At 34.1% G+C, this 21,676-nt stretch overlaps 1 protein-coding gene across 7 annotated transcripts in view; it reads right to left on the bottom strand.

The window, feature by feature from the left end:
• LOC118737760 (oxysterol-binding protein-related protein 8) overlaps positions 1-21,676 on the bottom strand; it is a 104,307-nt gene that overhangs the window by 6,490 nt on the left and 76,141 nt on the right. For 6 of the 7 annotated variants that reach the window (XM_036468502.1, XM_036468500.1, XM_036468498.1 and 3 more), the window contains 4 exons: positions 14,108-14,166; positions 9,268-9,414; positions 6,148-6,379; positions 5,800-6,033 (listed from right to left, as the gene is read on the bottom strand). In XM_036468502.1, the coding sequence (XP_036324395.1) occupies positions 5,800-6,033; positions 6,148-6,379; positions 9,268-9,414; positions 14,108-14,166 (672 nt within the window). Of the gene's footprint in view, positions 1-5,799; positions 6,034-6,147; positions 6,380-9,267; positions 9,415-14,107; positions 14,183-21,676 lie in introns of those variants that run through there. The other variant, XM_036468503.1, reaches the window with a different exon arrangement.

The raw sequence follows: 21,676 nt of genomic DNA, 5'->3' as shown, positions 1-21,676 counted from the left end.
AACAGTTAACCGGGAAAAGCTGATTGCAATCTATTTTCGCCTATCTCTGAGAGCGAACTAGACTAAGGTGACCAACTTATTTACAATGCAAAGGACACATTGAAATATCGTTAAAAAAAAATTATTTTATTCATTGGAACAATAACACACTATAATATGAAGCCTAACTGTCATTTCAAAAAACGTTGAGGTGCATCTAAAAAAGCATTACTAGAATCGATGGGATGCCATTTTACTTTTCTTTTACTATAATATCGTCGCTCGAATAAAGAAACAGTGTAAATGCCTCATACACTGTTATTCGATAACTACACCATTGGATAGACAATCCTTTAATCTATTAGAAAAATCTTTAGTTTTATTAAATATATCTCTTTGGCTCACTAATTTATTCCCGAAAAACGAAATTGTATTTGTATGGTTTGTAATGGTTTATAAAAACTTCCATTTCGTTTTTCTCAAAACTATACTTTTCATGTTACACTATTTCATTATTCCAGCGACGATATGTAGCACCCGTAGGCGCAATGAACTTTTTAGTAAAATATCGCATTTATTTTTTATAGATTCATATTACTAATGTTTTTTTTTGTTTTTTGTGAAAATAGGTTCCTCTGGCCCTCATGGACTCATATCGTAAATGTAAAATAATAATTGATCATTATTTAAATTAGTATCTGCCAATTGAATATTTTTTATCAATGCATCATCTTCTAACAATATATCCTTCATATTTTATTTTGCGACCAGTACTGCATCTAAAGTATCAGCATTCAATCTAGATTTTTCACATGTCCAAAAATCATTAGCGATTGAAAAAAAAACCTTTCAACTGCTGCATTAGTTCCAGGACAACACAGCGCAAATTGGACAAGAATAAATACATTTTCACATGGCATATGCTCGTCTTTAAAATGGCTGAATATTTCTACACATATTTTATAAATTTCAACGTGAAGATTTTCCCATTGTTTAAATTTTTCAGGATTTAAGTACATGTTCAGTTTTCTAATTTCTTCAAACAGACAATTGTTGTCTATTTTACTACTTGGCATTTTTTTCAGATAATAGCTTAAAACAAGAAGCAATCGGTCCTATTATGGTTGTCGACGTCGACGTCGATGTCATTTTTTCGTAAAAAAATAGCCATCGCAAGTCCAACGCCAGCTACGCTGACCACAGTACGTAGTTTAGGGAGGAAACCCTTTCCGTAAAAAATATTGTGGTCGACAACTATAAGAGGGCCGAGTATCTGTCCAATTTACTTACGACGAAGTAAAAAAAACCATTGATTTCATCAAGTCTAACAAATAAGGGAAGACATTTTTCTTCAAATCGAAATTTATATTGAAGCACAAAGTCATTCAAGATAAGACTAATTTCTGTACTTGAAATGTATCTTTCTTCGATATGAGGAATAAAAACTCCCTTCTTCAATTGATCGTTGAAATGGCATCTCCACGTTTTGATTTTTTCGGTTTTTTGCAATTTACTCGAAATTTTGAGGGTGTACGAGTCAAACGGATCTCAAATTCGTATTCAGTGGATCGAAATATAGTCGGTAGGTGGGTATGCTTTAAAGCGCACAACACTTTTTTTTTGTGCGTTGCGGCGTAAAGGCAACCCATTTTAGTGCTGTCGGAAGCGGCTTTGAAGTCGACAAATAGATGGTGAGTATCGATCCATTTTTCACGGGTCTTTTCCTAGATTTGGCGTATTATGAATACCTGGAGTATGGTGGATTTTTTAGGTCTAAAGCCACACTGATTAGGCCCAATCAGTTCGTTGACTGTCCACAATTAGCCGTTAAAAAAATTGTGCTGATTGCAATATAAACGAATGGAAGAATAATTTATCGAAATTTCATCGAATTTCAAAAATTAGTAATCACATTAAAGACCTTAGCCTGTGGTTGTGATTCTGGTAACAGCGGAAGAGGAATGCCCCTCAGTTGGCACAGAAGAGAAACGATTCGGTCAAAATCGCTTAGGCGGTTACAGCGCCAATAAAGAAAAAGAAGAAGTCTGTGAACGTCCGATAAAGTTTAATTTTTTTGATTAGAACTTTTTTATTGGTACAGGGTAATTTGAAATCTGATGAAATTAAAAACCTGCACGGTTTTACATGAAATATGGCACTCGGATCGCTTATAACTCTGACTAGCATTTGGAATATATTTTTTTTAAGGTTTTTGAAATTTAATTTGGTTGTTTTAACGCCATGCGGGCTCACTAGTTTTATTTATTTGTGAAAAAAAAACGATTGTTATTCTCAAGGGATTTGCTGATGGATAATTATTTCTGTTTTCGAACAGGCCCAATTTATTCCACCGTTTATGGTAACATAACTTCAAGGGTTTAATTCGAACACAGGGCATCAAGAGTATTCGACATTCAACTTACGGCTGACACACATTTTCGAAATAAGAATATTTTATTAGCAAACAGTGAAAGCGTATGCAATATTTACATATTTCGGCAAATATTTACAATCAAGTGAAGATTATGTAGCGTTGATATGAATTTTAATGAAGCTTGAATGCCATCCGATGGGTGTTTTATGTATGCAGCTACATAGCATTCATACATACATACATATGATATGTATGTACAATTTTCTACTCAAATCTAAACTCTTAATTCGGCTTATCTAGCAATTTACGACCAATGCAAATTAATTTAATAATAAAACATCAAACTGGCCAAACCCTTAACGTTGACCTCAAATGGTGGCGCACTCAGTGGACGTAATGTGCTCGTTCTAGTTTTGGCGTCTATAGGCTGCTCTACAGAATCACCGGAGGAGGATGACTCATGCGACATCGGACCTAGTGATGCGGATTTCATGAATTGATTTTGGCGGCGTGCCTTCAATCTTAGTGACTGATGTGTTTGTAATATTGTTGGAAAATCAACACTAGAAACATCACTTAGATCACCCATTGAACTGGCGCCCTCGAACGATTGAGGTTTGCCCAAATGTTTTGCTTTGCGAAGTTTGCGTAAGTTTTTCTCCGCTGAGTTGGCAACAATGCGTTCCCAATTGGTCATTGTCGTGTAGAGTTGCTGAAATATTGGTGTCTGTGCGCGAGATGCCAAACTTGTATCGGAACTGCCATGTGATTTGCTCAACTCAGGCACCATTAAATATTGAGAATAGCGTTTTTGTAGGCTGCCACTTGGTGAGAAGCGCTCGATTTGTGGGTCTTGGAGAATTTTTTATTTTTTATTTTTTTTACCCATTAAAAGCATATAATTGAGTGAATTTCCAAACAGAATAAGCAACAAAGTAAAACTACTAGGTAAATATTGCACATATCGCATCCTAAATCATAAACCATTTTTCAAAATTGATTTTTTCACATAAATCAGTTCACAGGCCATATTTCTAACGTCCACCAAAATACTTATCGTCTTCAGCGATTTTGATTTAGCGTGCGATATGTATGTATCTATGTACAGTGATTCTCTTAAAAAAAAACCCGAGCTCTAATGTGTGCCTGCAGGCATCGGAACAACTTGGTTTTAGTCTCATTTTAAAGAATGAAGAAATATAAGGCGAAACATACAAAAGCGTTGCACATTAGACCATATAACGCGATATGGAGCAGAAATCTGAAGTAATTACCCTGTCGGAAAATCAACTACTTTAGATGCTGTTCTTCCTTTTTTGTAGGCAATTGACTTTGTTTAATAAGTACTTTTCTATTAGTTGAAATTCATCCTATTTTCTTGTAAGCAATTGACTTTATTAGCCTAGCGATATCTAGGAGAAAGCCAATTGAACGATTCTGCATACGATTTAAACTATTTTGAAATAGCTGAAAGAACTTGAAAAGTAGTGGCCGAAAAGCTGCCTTTGTTTCAAAGTAATTTATTTCCAACTAGTTTTCCAATTGATAATTTTAATTTTAATTAGTTTCTAATTTTAATTTTTTGAGTCTGTCCGACAGGGATATTATGTCGATTTTGTACACTTACTGAGAGGATTTAAAAACGCAAACAATACTTTTTCAGCACCTTAAGAACAGCTCTACGATTCGTATGGTACCAGAAAAATATCACTTCGACGGGTTTAAAATCTTAAAATTCTCTAGAACATGCGGTTAATTTCAAGACCTTACGAACAGGTACTCATATTTTTTTTACTAATAATCTTTATGATATATATTTCGAAGCAAATGTTTTGATAAAAACAAAACCAACTAAATGATAAATAACTTCACGTGAATAAGGTTTCATGAATTACAATTGGGCTCAGCGCCAAACGCAACTAAACTGATTAGTCGATAGCGCACCGATTCTAGTATTTTTTGGAAATGTACCGTTCGTAGAATAGTAAGAGTAAAATTACGTGTATTTATAACTTCTCTGTTTCTAAGCCCAACAGGTTTTTTTTTTATCAATTGTCACCATGACCTTTTCCACCTGCCTCCATAATCGATAGACTGTGCGACATAGGGTTAATTTTATCAATGTCAATATTTTAGGAAAAAATTTTACTTAAATAGCATTGTAATCTGCGTATTTGCGCACAGTTTTTTTTACATTCCTAATTCTATTGCTGTCCAACAATTAGTAATTATAAATAGTTATTAGTTAGAAACGATAGAAAACCGAGTAATTTTAATTATGATGATATACTCATTTCGGTAATTGAATCTATTACAAGTTCAATTTTCGTTCGTTTTTTCTAAGCACAAAAATTAACAAAAATTGAAATTTGAAAAACTTTTGATTGAGCAAGCGGTCATTAATTGGGAAATATAGAATATTTGAAATATTACCCAAAGCATTGATTGACCAATGTTTTGATTGTTGTTTCAATAAATAAAGCAAACAACATATAATAAGGATATTCATCAAACGTCACAAACTGCTGATAAACTTGATAAAATTATACATAAATTTGTATGGAATTTTTTTTGTTTTATTTATTGTGATAAAATTAAAAATGTGTATGGAAATTATACTTTTATCACGTTTATTGGCAGTTTTTCAACCCCAATATAAACAAAAACTGTAAAAGGAAGAATTTTCGAGGTCTTTCAGTTGTACCTTATACCAAGGCACATTAAACAGGTAGTATCAGTAGAGCAAAAACAACATTTGCGTGTATTTTGTTGTTGCTTCTGGTATCGAAAGTGTCAACAACTGTTCTGAATTTTTTCTTCTAAATCAAAGCGTGCCATGTGAAATACAAAAAATTATAAAAAATAAAAAATTGAAATTGGAAAAAATAAAAATTGATGCAACTTTCTTTCCTAGTAAATTTGTTTGCTTCTCGAAGCATTGATCCATCCTTTGCAAGGCCCAGTAATCAGCGGTCGTGCTGCCGAGTTGGGCGAACATTCCAAAAGCTGCTATTCAATCGCTTGTTTTGTATGGAAAAAGGTTTCACAAGCAAATAGATTTTAACAACTTATAATTTTCGTGAGACCAAATAATTTGAAAATAAATCAAATCAGCTGCTCTACTGATACTACCTGTTCAATGTACCTTGCCTTATACTGAAAATATTAGTCAAATACCACCTGTTAGTTCACTTCTCAATTCCATGAATGTGAATAAGTGTATCTGATACAAATCTCAAAACATTTCGTACTCCCAGAGAATTTCCGGTACTGCCCAGACATTTCGTAAGACTTGGCAACATTACAAAACTATCACTCAGGCATTTCATATCCTCTTTTTTTATAACTTAAAAATATCCTTTGTCCATTTAATTAATTTGTTTGTTTGTTTTTTTTTTTTTTTTTTTTACATTAACTTTTTATACGTGCAGACATTTTTCACTTACCATGATCGTTGAAATGCTTCTCATAATCGGCCTCTGACCACTGTGTCTCATTCGATATTTGCGCACTATCGTTGACACTGGTACCCTGTACAGCGCCCATGCTGCTATTGGAACGCAATAACAATGCCGAACAGCGCAAGGAGAGTTCCAGTGCATCCATCCAACATTTACCAGCCGCCTGACTGGGTGCACGAAATATCAGGTAAGCGGTTGGTAAGGGTTGAACGACTGCGCCTGCAAAAATTAATTGTGAGAGTGTGTTTATTTTATTTTTAACTAGTATTTAATATTGTCTCCTATTTATATGCATGTATGTATATATTTTGATATTTCAATAACTAATCTGACCTATTGTCTCCTTGTCTGGTCCGCGTGGAGCCCATATCGACTGCTCTAGTGGATGGAAAAGCTTAAAACAGAATCCATCTTTCTTGCTCGGCCGTTCGATGACTTGACATGATGTCAGCATTATGGTGCCAACCCAATGGCTACTCTTCAGCTTGGGACTCTTGTAGAGCAGCATCATGCCCGGTTTTAGTACACACCATAGTTTTGTCCATGATTTCAGTGTACCGCGTACCTATTAGTTGAAAGATAAATATAAATATATGTATGTAGGTACATTAGACCGCGTCAAAATAAAAATAAAATAAAATCCTGTGCAATGGACCGGCATAAGATCAAATTTTAGCATTTGGTATAGTAATGATACTCCATGAATCTCCCCGCTCTAGATCAATTCTAAGAGGTCCCGCGTCGTTTTTTTAGTATTCCCAAAGGAATTACACGTAAGAAAAAAGATTTTTTTACGCGATTTAATGTATATATGTATATCAGTTAATAATTTGAAACTTTAGTTAAATTTATTGATTTTCGATGCTCAAAAGATACAGTATACAGCCAGAATAATTTCAAAATTTTTTTTTTTATATAAAATTATGCAAGTATTATCTCTTTATTATTAAGTCTGTCGGATCTAAATTTTATGTATTTCGGCAAACCTACTGTAGAAATATTTATGTATGTACATGAATGTGAATATTGCAAGCTTGCGTACTTATGTATGCATGTATGTATGTACTATTTATGTATGCATATATGTTTGTACGCATTTAAGCAAATTTGTTTGTGTAAGTGTGCAGCAATAAGAGTAAAGTTGCTATTATCAGATAATAAAATTCAATTTGCACCGAAGCTAATAAAACGAAAAAAAAAACACCCCACTGAAATAAACAGAAAAGCGCAAAGTAAAGAAGAATTATTAGCTATAGACATTTTGGCTGTTTACGCTGCTAAAATAATATTAAACACGTGTACATACATATAGTCCGGTGAGTAATAAATGACCTCAAGACTATTGAACTATAAATTGTTTAACTTTAAATTAAAAAAAGGAGTGTGCTTGGGTTGCACTACATACCGAAGTGAAACTTGCTTCGATTCATTCGTAGCTAATTTCATACTGCTAAAATTTGTATTACTTTTAAGCAACGCTTGGGATAGGCATGGGGAGACCACCCTGGGCATCGGAATGGGCCGGGCCTTTGTGGCCTCCGAGTGAACTCTTCTCAGAGCCGCCCGCTTAACCTAATCTAACCTAAGAGCAGTGCTGAAAACCGTTCCCAAAATCGATTCGGCTCGTTTCAGTGGTTCGAATTTAGAAAAAACTTGTACCTGTACAAGAGCAGGTTCATGACTGCGGTTCGGTTCGGTTCGGTTCGGTTCAAATGGTTCTCTTTTGAGGTCAATATAATTTACTAAGTGTTATGCACACTCAAATCCTTTAAATTCCTTATTTTTTTGTAATTACTAGATTTGACCCAAACAATGAAGCGATTAAAAAAAGGATAATGACCGTTTTCTTCAATATAGATTTTGTCCATGTGTTACAGTAAAGCGAAATGCAAAAAATGTTTGTTTTTCGTTATGCACTACGGATTTAATTATAAAATTTTATTTGTTATTGGTTTTTTAAATTAAAGTTAAAAAAAAAACAGCTGTGTTTGCTTTTGATACTTTTTCTGCTTGGCAACTGATACTTTTTTCAAGCTCGCGGCATCGCTGGTCACACCATTTCCGTAAATTTTTTTTTTATAAATTACCACCGCTAAATAAATTTCAAGTCAATACATACCGAAGAGAATACCGAAGACAATTTTTAATCAATTTTTTACCAACTGTACACTCGTCATTGTGTAGTAACTACTTCCTTGCTTACATACATTTGTAAAACAAATAAATATTACGCCGCGACAAATGTTCATCAGAAACGCCGCTTGAATGGAATTATCTACTTAGGTTGCTTTACAAACATGTACTTATCTATGTATGCACATATACATATGAACATTCGACCGTACGACCTTGCAGGCAAACAATTCTTTCGAATTTTATTTTAATAGTTTAACAGGAATAATCCTTAAAGCTGAGCTAGTCGAGACTTAATTTACTTAACTCAACTGAACTTAGTGTTTTGGCCAACCTTTTAAATGAGAAACTGTGTTGGCGGTTAGTTAAAACTTAACTTAGATTTTAAATTCTTATTTTACAGCCATAAGGAAATTGAGAGCGGTGAGAGAATCAGGCTGGCAAAATATTTGTTTTAGGATTTCTTATAAAGAAATGAACGCAAACATCTTTTTCGCATGCATTTTTTCAATACATTTTTTTTAGGACCCCTAAAACCCCAAAAAATTGCAATGGGGGCCCAAAAATATTTATTATTAAAAAATGGTAAAATAAAAAATTAAGTACGATTATTAGAAGTCTTGTGAAGAGAAACATGGTTTTCTGATCGAAAAAAATTGATTTTCAAGAAATCTATGCAATATCAAGTTGTTTTTCCCCATGAAAAGTGGAAAACTTTGAACGTTTGCGTGACCTCTAAATATTTTCGGATTTAAAAATAAAAAATAGGGATATACTTTCGGAATAGAACAATCCTAGGGAGTGAGATAATTAAAATTACGACTATACTTTTTCATATGCACTTTTGGACCACCCTAATGCATACAAATATATATAAATAAATCTAAAATTAAATTATGCCAGATTGTAGTATTTTGTCGGGAACTAAACTAAGCATGTGACGCCAGTGGGATAGTATGTCACCGACATTGTCATTTCATTTAACATATTTAGATTGTGTGCGATATCAATGATGGTGTATTATCAATGACAATTATTAGTTGGTTTGTATGTTAATAGATGTGTACATACATATGTTATAAATTTGTGCTGGTACGTATAGTTCTGCATATTTTTTTTTTAGGCATCGATTGTTCTTTTCCGCTTCCTTCATATACTTATGTATGTATATAAATTCGTATCCACTAAATCCGCCAAAAATAAAAAATAAACGAAACGAAAATGAACAGAAATTTTACCGAAAACGCCTACTCAGTATCGATTTACTAATTCCCTGTTATGGCGAGCATGCACAAATTTGTGCTGTACATAAATAATTACCTTGAGCCAATCTGCCAACACCACGACTGTGGGATCCTGCAGCGAATTCAGCAATTCAGACGCAACACGTTTCTTTTCACGGCGATAATTTTTACGCTGCGCTTTGTAGGATTCCTTTCGATTGAGCTTAGAAGGATCACCTGGCGTCTGAAATAACGAAATAGGAAGTGTAAGCAAAGTATTATGCATATAGTTTTACAATATACTAGTATTTAAGTTAATATACGATTTTGCTCATATCCCAAAGAGCGTGTGTACATTAGACCGTACCAGCCTACAAGCAAACAAAAAGAGTTCGCCGTACACGCCTGAGTTTAAAATATTTTGCAAGGTAAATTTGAAAAAAAAAAAATGTTACTGAATCTAGGGGTCACCCTTTTATATTTTTCGGTCACACCTATATTCGACAATATTTGTTTTTCCTTTTTAATAGTTCTATCGGAATATTCGAAATAATTCCATAGCAAAGCTTGTTTGATTTTTGGCGAGCTAAATTTACTGACATTAGGGTGGCAGGCAAGTACTAGAACGGGGTACCTTGAGGTCAATGAACCATGGAGCAAATAAAAGTTGTTTCCTCGAAACAAGAATATCGATACATCATACTTTAGTATCCGACTGTAAAATCCGCCGAAATCCATAAACGCTACCTCAAATTATTGTTATTTGTGATGAAAAAAAGCGAAGGGTGTTTTTATTAAAAAAAAAAAAATTTTTTAGAGGTCGCGCTGGTCGGTTTTTTATAAAAACGCTGATGTTCTCAATTTTTTTTTATTTTCTTGACATGTTAAAATACAGCAAAAATGTGGGTTTTACATATAATTACTCTGGTATTATTGGGGAATATTTCCTTAATCACAAACCTGTCCTTGGACGGTTAGAATGGGCCTACTTCCCGAAAATATGCTCTCGGAAATATACTCCTCAAATTGAAACGTTGATACTGAACGATTTGCGCATTATTATGGGTTGGAAATTGTTACCATGGGGTTTCTGGGATTGCTAATTAGAAATCCGAAGTCATTTTTTTCAAAATTCAAAATGGCTGATCCAAAATGGCGACAAATTAAAAAACAAAAAATATTGGATTTGAATGAAACTCTTAACTGCCATTCATATCTAATCCTTGCCAAGGCGAGGCAGAGACACAAAAACTGTTCGACACCAGTCCAAGCTCTTGTATGGAAAGTTTGGTAAGCAAATATCCCACGGTATTGATTGAGGGTCTGCTCCACCGTACCAAAGTTGCATAGTTGCTAAATGTGTCTTATCACAAAGGTGTAAATCTACGCGTTTTCAATTCCATTCTCACTATACCAAGTGTCAATTATATTCAGTGAGAGAGAATAGCCTGTAATAAGACAAGTCACATCGTCTGCATACGTCGTGGCTGTTGATATTAGAGCCGACAAGACTGAAAAAGTACGCCGCCCCGAGGACAGCCCAGAAGAACTTCTCGTGACCCATGGCTCCCCTTCAGCCGTAATCTGAAAGGCTATCTTCGCGAGCACGGAACGAAGCCAATTTACCATGCTTTCGGGCCGAGTTGCATACGATATCGAAATGCCCATGGCGAATTTCTCATTTCGCTGATGGCATGTTCGAAGATGGGTGTCAAAAGCGAAGTTTCGTAGGCGGCAGATGTCGGCTTCGGAGAGCTCCAACGGCCGGTTAGAAAGTGTGATTTGATGATGTGGTCAAATAGTAGACTAGTAAAAACTCAGCCGTACAAGACAAATTGCTAAGATGACTCCATCTTGTCGTATTCCATGCATCTTCGGCAATGGGAATGTAAGAGCTGTGGCATTGTGAGCCTAATGAGATACCTAGACCGCCTTTGGTCCACCCGCGGTCGGTAATACCTTGCAGTAGCATGTGGCTTGGTTAACGTCCAGCGTTTGCTGAGTTGACACGAAGCCCACCTTTGATGGAGATCCCCCTGGTAAAGACCCTCCACCGAGCCTTTCTTAGGATTTACAACATATCCACTGTTCGCGGACCATTTACTCACCAGATTCAAGTACCCTTTAGTGGAGTCACAGAGGGTATACAAAAATGTACACCTCGCTTAAAGTGCAACCTCATCCGCGTAGGCAATCACACGGCGTCCCCTACTCACCAGCTCCAGAAAACAAAACTCTCCGCACCAGCTCCTGTTCACCCTACGCTGAATAATGGCACGGTCCTACTCCGGGAAACAACTTTGTCTTTTGATCTTACTAAGAGATCAGACAATTTCCACGGTAGTGCTTTGATCAACTGAGGGCTTTCTCGACATGAAGGCTTCCTCTCCGCGACCTCATGCAGCAGCAGATTCGTTTTCAGCTGGCCGGGTATAATTCGGTCTGGTCCCGCTGACTTCAAGTGTTTAAAAGAGTTTTTTTCGCCGAAGCAAGGCGGTGCCTATCCAGCAGGTCACAAAAGGCAGTTAACTTTCCCCAAACCCCAAACAGGAGGCTTTTCATGAGGATGCATCGCATGGAAAAATGGGCTATGAAGAGAAGCTCGAGTGGTTGCTCACTACTCATAGTCTAAAGTGCACGAGGAACGGGAAAGTTCTTTTTGAAGGTTTAATCAAACAATTGGTCCCTAAAGTTAGTTAACGTAAAATTTCTTGTACCTAACATCATTTTTTAGCGGCTCGGAAAATCGAAAAGGAGTATCTATAGTTTTGCCTCCCAGTTTAATTAAAAATTTTTTGCACTGTGGCTTTTGACATACATATAATTGAAATTCCTAATACACATACTAAACACAACACACGCCGTGTCAAAATTATAAGCGCATCACATATACAGTGGTGGAAGAAATAACAGAAACTTTTTATTTTGACCATTTTTGGCTATATTACTTTTGTTTATTCGATGTTTAATATATTTTTTATAAAAGTCTAGCACAATATATAACACATACCATACACATAAATCCACATTTCAAATTGTGAACGAAAATTATAAAAATTCAACAAATTTTACAAAATCGCCCAAAACTTTTGAACTTTTCAAACCGTTTTTTTTTTATGTTTGGTGTGTAGTTTTATAGCCCATTCAATTTTGGTAGATTAAAATGGAAATTTCAAGATGCTAGAAAATCGCGCTGATTTTTAATAATTGTTTTGCTCCCGCTGCTAGGCATTTTTTCCAAATAAAAAGAAATTTTGAGCATGGTCGAGCATAGTACTTTATATGGAAGAAAATGCACAACACCGTTAGCCAAAAAAATTATTAAAAATTAACGCGATTTCCTAGCGTCTTGAGATTTGGACTTTGACTTTTGTTGAATTTTTATACAAATTTTTAAAATGTATTATGTTATATAATGCGCTAGAATTTATAAAAAAGAAATATTAAAAATCGAATAAACAAAAGTAATATACCCAAGACTGGTAAGAATTTCATCCACCACTAACCTATGTAATTTTTCGTTATTTCTTTTGAATTATTTTTTATAAAAATATAGTTGGTTATATAAAATAACAAAAACAAATTTATAAAAATTAAAAACAAATTTGTTTTTTTTTTCATTTTATTATACTAAAATAGAATGTGCTACAAAATTGCATACTCTAAATTTTTGCGGTATCACGAAAGCATTTTAAGTGAAACTTTTATCTGTCAGTTTCTATATTGAATTGAAATAAAAAAATATAAAATCTTCACTTAAATTGCTTTCGTGAAACTGGCTATAAGAAATCTAGTTGAAAAGGGTGAAATTTTTAGCGAAATTTATTGATTTTTTTTTGCAAAAGCTATATTTTTATTAAAAAAAAGTAACTAAAATAAAATAATAAAAAAATTTACTTTTTAAAATTGCCAAAATGTGGTGCGCTTATAATTTTTACACCGGGTGTACATTAGGGATGTGAATTCTTTTCACTTTTTACGATCCCGGGATTTTCGGGATGTCATTATCACAAACCCGGGATTCCGGGATTTAGATATTCATTACATTTCAACAACTTAAATCGAAAAAAATGCTTCTATCTCTCCTACCATAAAGTAAATAATATATAAATGGGTTTGAAACCTATTTTTTTTTTTTAAGTGGCGTTTTTATTTTTTTCTCGCTGACGTTAGGATTTATTTCAAAAGGACTTTGTAATTTCAAAGACATGACTAGTTCCCAAAAATTATTTAAAAAATTCAATGCAATGTAGAGTAAAAATATGGGAACCAAATGAAAGGGGAAATTTCTTTAGAATTTAAAAAAATAAATAAATTTTGGATTCACAAGGTAATTTTTTAAACTGATAAGCTTAGAAGGACGAAATTCGAGGATTTTATAGAGTTTATATAAGTCCTTAACATACAATTTTTCTAAAAACAAATATTGCGAAATTACAAAAATAAAATTTTTAAAGGAGATTTTCAGTATATACAAGTTCTTATGCACCAAAAAAATTTAATCTTAATAAATTCTACGGAATTTCGTCTTTAATGGGATACCCGTACTTCTTCTCTAAGCACATTTTACCGAAAATCATTTTTGAATCAGAGTGAAAAACGAAAAACGCAATTTTACTATATTTGGCCCATGGATTCGCGAATATATTGATTTTTGTGTGTAAAATTTACTATTACACCATGCTTATATGTAAAATGAGCTAGACATTTATAAAAAAATATTAATTATTAAATAAAAAAAAATAAATATAGCCAATACTGGTCAAAAAAGGAGTTTCTATTATTGCCATCAGGACAAATTACAAATTCTGAAAATGCCAGGATTATTTGCCACTATTCTCGAGATTTTCGGGACCGAAAAAAAGTCGGTATCCCAGGATTAACATGCCTAGTGTAGATACATACATAATATACATAATACTAAATAGTGTGCTCACCTTTTCTGTTTGATTGCCATCGTACTTGTCACGACTATCTGTTGCCCAACTGGCAAGTCCTAGAAGAAATTTCATGTTTGAAATTTAATTTTTGAAAATATTTAAATTGCGTGATTATTTTATTAAATGTTTTTAGTTCGATATGACTAGATATAGTGCATATATTAAGTACATATAAAAAATGTATATATTTTATTTGACAGCTATGTACATATGTTGCGTTACAGAAATCACAACTATGTAAATTTTCCGTATTGTTTCGATTTCTCAACGATCAACAACAAATATTCCGCATATAGTACACTTATTCCACATTGCACTAACAAACACTTTGATAGACTGTTTATTTTCATAACTGACGGACGACTTGGCTAATGAACTGCTACATATTTTGTTTACTATTGAGTATTTACAGTTTACTCTAACACCGTTATTTAGTCTTGGAAGTCCAAACAATGCAACACATTTGCAAAATATTACAATGGAAAAAATTTATTTCTTTCAATAGCGCAGCAATGCCAAAGCGTCAACTCTGCGCTCACAACTCTACATGAATATACTAAGTAGAATAGATAGAATATAAAAATCAGCACAAAAACAGCACAGCCAACAATGAATAATGAATTAACAACACAACGCAGCGGGAGTGCGACACACTAAAATCAAAAATTCACAACTGAAAACTAAAAGCGCTAAGCTAATGAAGAGTGGGCATCGAAAAAGTTCTACATACATACATACATATATGTAAATTGTTAGATAGCCATGTATGTATGTATGTATGTGCTTTAGGTGAATTGTACATTGCATATACAATACTTGCATGCATGCATCCATACATACATACATACATACATACATAAACACATATTGGCGCACATACACAATATTGCACTAAAATAATAAATATTTGCATAAATAAAGCGAGCAAAATTGAGTAGAAATGGTAAATGTGGTGCCTCGACAATTATTCAATTAATTATCTATTTTTTACTTATTTGTTTACAACTTTGAAATGCTCAACGCCACTTGGTTTCTGAGTAAACTACATACAGACATACATATTTGCAGACAACGTAAATGTCGCAAGCAAAACAAATCCGAAGAGAAAAAAAAAACAAATACAAAGCAATTATAAAAACATAAATTCAGTCAGAGCGCATGAAAACAGAAACACACCCACCCGCTCGTACATAAATAAATTCACTTTAAAATACACAACAAAAGCAGTGGCTGTGCAGCGCACAAGGGTGGCCAGGCCAGATGGCTGTTGGGTGATTGGCGGCAGGTGCCAGTGCCAGGCGGCGGCGGCGGCGGCGTATACGTCACCCGAGAGAATGAGAATGTTACGTATGCGACGTGTGGCACTCATATAGCTACAGCTGTTGGTGCAACACGTAGCGAGACGGCAGATTCGCGTCAATGGGCGCCACCCCAAGCCACACCACTTACTTTCACTTACTTGCAAACAACTTTTTCTTCCACATTTAACACGTTTGTGGCACTGTGAGGTCGATGAGACACGTTCAACAAGTTTCGCCTGCTCATTGCATTATTAGGCTGCATAGGCGACGTTTAACGAGTGCTTTCCCCAAGTTAATGACTCGCACCTTGAACTTCAGCAACGTAGCAATCACGAGCGTTAAGCACTTAAAATAATGGTAACTACGCTTATTTCTACGACAGCTACAACAATGGTAATGCGTTAATTGACTTTAGACAAAGTTTAAACACTTGAAATTCATTAAAAGCTGCTATTATGCGCATTAAAGCCAGTTTTGTAATCTACGCACAAAAATCAACACTCGAAACTAATGTTAAGACGGATTATGTTGATAACACTCAAAACGAAAGATATTTTGCGCGTTACATACGATGACGACGACGATAGCAGTCGGTGACTGACTCAGATATCGAGCGGGCGATTGTCGAAAAATACATGGCCGTAAGAGTTGGCACGATGCGGAAATTCTCAGCGATCAGCGAGCGAGCGCGGCGCTCATATGTATGTACATACGAACGTGCTGAGAATTCAAAAATACCGGTCGAAACCGCTGCCACAATTCACAACAAAACAATACCAACGATGATCGGCGCGCGCCAAATGTGAATGCCAAAGAAAACAAGAATGAAAGAATGAAAAAACGACGATAGGCACAATATGTAACCGTCGCTACAGAGCCACCACCAACAGCCGCAAAAGCCGGAAAATAAGTGCCAATAGAACGTAAAATTAGCAAATTCAGGCAAATCAAGTGGAAGTATTTAAAAGAGTAACGTACAATCGGAGAATCTCACAATATGAAGAGATAAATAAAAAGCGTTCGCGGCGGACGATCGCACAAATGCGAGGGGTGCACAAACAACAAAATCAACACTAAATCCACACTCGTAGTAACGTTAATAAGCGTCGCGACATACAAAAATTGTATTTCATTGTATCTGAGTACCGGCCAAGCTTTGCGTTGGTAAAGTCAAAGTGCTGTGCCAGGTCGTCACCGCCAAATTGTATGGCGTCAGTCAGCGTTGTGGTTGGCAGCGGCAGTGGCATTCATATTTGGGATACAATAACTTACAAAAGATAAGAAATCAAACAATCAGTGTGGTATTATTGTCTACTGCGATAATTGTGCGAAAATTTAATGGGAAATTAAGAATGGAATTACGAGTAATAACCGTTGATAACGAATAAATTTTTGTAGATGGTGTTGGGGATACTTTTATTTTATTAGTATTAACACGTTTATATCAACTGGCTTTTTTGTGTGTCCAGATTTCAGTATAAACTTTGCGTTGCGTGAACTTTGCCATTGGCATGGGAATCGGTTGTCTTGTGAGTAATCTCTATACTAATGATGTTAGCTTTTGGCGTTTACATGTACAAACTGTGGATGATGGCGCTGTTTTCAATAGCGCTACTTATGTATGCGGCATGATGCAATAATACAAGGTGTTATCAGTTGGCAACTTCTCGCTCTTATTCAGCCATATTGACTGCCTTACGTGAAACAGTGTTACTTCTTTAACTATTCTTTGCCCATTAATGTAGTTGAATGTTTTTTTTATTTTTGCTCAGTATAAACACTTTGTTTTCTTAAAAAAGTATTTTATCGTATTTTATTTCATTTCATATCGAATATACTATAAAAAAGCCAATTTTGTTTAGGAGAAAATGTGAAATTTTATATTTTTCCCCCATATGGGGATTCATTTCTTCCCGTTTTTCTTCTCATTCTACTGAGCTAAGGCAGTGTCGACAGCTCGATTTGTCACAACTGATACCACCTTGTATTATTGCATCATGTGTATGCGGCGTATATTTCTTACTAGCCTAACAGGGCAATTTTGGCTAAGAGAAAGTAAAAAGTCTTTCGCAAGACAAACTAATGGTAAGATAATTCGAAAGACCTTTGTTATTCTAGTCTTAGAAAAAAAGCCTTCCCATTCACCACATACGTATGTGGTAGAGTCCGACCGATTAATCGGCATCGGCATCGGTATCGGCACAAAATTGAGCATCGGCATCGGCATCGGCCATTTTTCGCCGATTCTTTGCCGATTCTTTGGAATTTCTTTTCACATGTTCAGGTGAAGCGACAGCCAACTTTAAAAAACAGTTGCAGACAGCTCACAAAAATTATTTTTATGGAGAACACTGCCAGCAAAAAAAATTGCCAAAAATTAACGGGATTTTATAGCAGCTTGAAACTTGCACTTCATTATACTACAATGAGATGGTCTACAAAACTGCATACCAAAATTCTGATTAAAAAGTTTGAAATTTTGGTGAAAATAAGCAGAATTTTTCTAATTGTTGTACAAAGTTTGAAATCTGAATTTATATGGTGTTTGTTGTATACCAGCTAAACTTTTATAAAAAAAAAAAATAATAAACATTAAATAAAATTGACAAAATCGGTCAAACTGCGATATTTTGTTTTATTTTGTGGACCACTATATGTATGTACATACGTACCTAGCATATATGTAAGTTCTTATGCATTGAGTGCAAAAGAGTGTATTTTAGTACAAAACGAAATTAAATTTTATGTTCCTAAATATTTTTTTGCTTAGCACCATATAAAAAAGTGTTTATGTAATGTACATAAATGTGATATATGTACATATATTTTTACACATCATATGTATGGATGTACATACATGTGTATGTAATGTTGCATAACAAGCCAATTAATTCAATTATTTCTTTTCTTTTGTTTTTTTTTTTTAACGCCGGGAAATGTACTGATTTTATGAATTAATACATTTATTTGTAATTTTTTATGGAATCGGCATCGGCATCGGTATCGGCCGATTCTTTCTCCATAAGCCGATTAATCGGCATCGGCATCGGTACCTGAAAAAAAATTGGAATCGGTCGGACTCTAATATGTGGTTAAAATTTTTTTTGCCATTTGCTTTCGTCGCTCTAACAGTCGCAATAGCCGGGAGTAAAAAGCACTGGAGTGCTTTTCGGGAGATACGAGTTCGAGTACTCGGGGGACGGATTTTTTATTCTTTATTCGGGGGACCGGCGGCATCATTTTAGCCGGTTTAAACGCCACCGAGGCCATTGCAACGTAGTGTATGAAAAGCAAGACGAAGACGACCGATAGAGTTTAAAATCGCAATCTGAGAGGTTGTCGTCTGCAGACGAATCGTTCGCTTTGCCTATCGAATAAGGCCCTTACTGTTTAAGCAAAAAAAAAATATATATATTTATTGATGTGTATACATACATCTTTATTTTCGGTAGGGGTAAAATTTGCGAAGCTGTAACTCATAGCCCAGAAGAAAATTTCGAAGGGCTTAGCAGGTGTATTGCAGCAACAAATTTTTAATTTCACTAGAAGCGCCCTGTGCTATTGCAAACGGTTGCATATATTTAGGCATATGCACAGTAAGAGGAATTGCGGTACAATTAATTATTACTTCCGATTATGCAAACTCCGACCATGCATACGTACGGTGACCATATTTATATATAAAAGTACTTTTATGCTTTGCCGTACACATATGTTTACATATCAAATTTCATGAGTACCTAGTACTCACGCCGTTTTTTATTTAAATTAATTTTTAGGGTTTTTTTTTTAATTTTTTTTTAATACAATTTTCTGTTAATTTTAAGATTTGGTTACTTTAAAACCTAAAATATTTTTTATTTTCATAAAATTTCATTTGTTTTATAATTTTTTCTTTTATTTTAATTGACATTTTTTGTTTTAAAGTGAGATTTTTTCTATTTTTAGAATTTATTGTTTTAGAAATTAAATTTTGGAAACTTAATTTTTTCTTTAATATTTTTTTTTTTAATAAAATTTCCTCTTTAGTTTTAACATTTGGATTAAAAAGAAAAATATTTTTTATATTCATTTATGCAATTTTTAGGAACTTATTTTTTCATTTATTTAATGTTTTAATTTAAATTTCATTGAATTTCCTTATTTTATTTTACTTTTTATTTAATTTTTGTTTTCTTTAATCTTCATTTATTTTTTAAATTTTATTTTTAACAAAGAAAAATATATATTTTTTATTTCATTTAATACAATTTTTTGTCTCCATTATTTTCATTATTTTCAATATATATATATTTTTTTTAATTTTTAATTTTTATTGTTTTAAAAAGAAAAATATAGATATTTTTTAATTTATTTTATTTTATTTTATTTTTTCATTTTATTGCAAGAAGTCAAACAGAATAAAGCGAGTCCTTAGCGTTAGCAGATGTTTCAATTAATAGTCTTTCGAAAGGCAGTAAAGAGTTTTCAGGATAGTTGCCAGAATTGGAAATTGTTAATTTTTACAAAAAAGATAGATATTACTTCTCGAATAGGTGGCAAGCCCAATCAAAAATATTTTCAAACTACAGTTGTTTTCAAACTCTTTCGTTTAACACTCGTGTTTTAATAATTTATCTAACTCGTGTATCCTCTTATTTGGCGCTGTAGGCGCCTAAGCGATTTTGGCCGAGTTCAACAGAGCACGCCAGTCGTTTCTCTTCTGTGCCAACTGACGCCAATTGGAAATGCCAAGTGAAGCCACTTGCATCTTTCCATCGCCGTGGAAGCCTCCGTCATCCTTTGCCACCACCTTCGTTTTCCGAGTTGTATACTTTCAGAGCTGGAGTGTCGGAGTCCATTCGCACGACATGGCCAAGCCAGCGGAGCCGCTGTATTTAAATTCGCTACACTATGTCCATGTCGTTATAAAGCTCATACTGCTCATCGTGTGTGCCATTGGTCTTACCAGCTTACAAACTCTTTAAAGCATTACAAAAATACACCTTGTACAAAAAATTAAGCAACAAAATTTTTGTTAAGACAACTTGTATATACATAACTCATATTAAAGTTATTAAGATACACATGATTGAACGTTTAAAATATTTTGCATACGTATGTGTGTATGTTACTTGTGTACACAGGTGTATGGGATCGTTTAAGAGTGTACCCTGCAGTAAAAAATGAAATTAAAAAAAAAAAAAACTGTTTAATATACCACGCTTTTATAAATGGACTAAAAATTATAAAATAATATTTCTCAGTCCTATAGAATTTGTTTTGATAACTTTTGATTTTGAAATTTAAGCTAACGTCATTATAAACCATTTACGAGATTGAAAACGAAAAACGTGGAGCGCATGCAATAAAAAGGATTCGGTTTAATTGACAATAGTCAAACTACGTAACATAGACCTGAAATTTCTACAGAGAAAGTACAAATTTGAGATCGATTTGAAGCGGTCGTTATTCATATATCCACATACATACATATATTTATTACCCTTCATATCAATTCAGGTCTATTACAAGCGCCGCACGCTTTTCATTTTCAAACTCATAAATTGTTTATAATGACTTTTGCAAAAAAATTTCAAAATGAAAAGTTATCAAAACGAACTCTTTGGGACTGAGAAATATTATTTTCTAATTTTTAGTCCATTTATAAAAGCGTTGTATATTAAAAAGTTTTATTTTATTTTATGTACAAAATTTTGCAATAGATATTAAAATAATTCAACTTGCAATGAAAGAGAACAGAAGACTATGCAACAAAATGTTGTTTGCTTACGTTTTGTATAAACATACATACATATGTACATATAGCAGCAGTTAATTTCATTTAAAGAAATGGCGTGTCGTCCATTTCCGCTGTAGCGTATGTAGTGCATATTTTTAGGCGCAATATTTAACTTCTTCTGGCGGGGTGACATCTGGAGTCTTCTAATTGTATGTCGTTGATATGATATCTACAACATTGTTAATGTCTATTCTAGGTTGGTGTCTAGACTTTGCCCTAAATACCTTTGCTATATTTATAGTATAAATGGTGGTCTGGTCACACAACATTGCAAGTTGATAAAAGCGTTCTAAACAAGAACATAAATCATAGCGCGTGTGGTGACATGACCAGGGTTGCCGCACTTTGGAAACCAATTTCTGAATTTTTTTTCTATCTAAGATCATGTCTTTGAAAAGCCAAATACATAATCAATCAGCATTCGATTCGTATAATTAGTAGAAGCTGATGCGAAGGCTGACTAGTCATCCGTTCGAGAGCATT

Source organism: Rhagoletis pomonella, unplaced genomic scaffold, assembly GCF_013731165.1.
Source record: "Rhagoletis pomonella isolate Grant_MI unplaced genomic scaffold, Rhpom_1.0 Rhpom_scaffold_00004, whole genome shotgun sequence".
Lineage (NCBI taxonomy): Eukaryota > Metazoa > Arthropoda > Insecta > Diptera > Tephritidae > Rhagoletis > Rhagoletis pomonella.
This window is presented reverse-complemented; position numbering and strand designations above follow the sequence as displayed.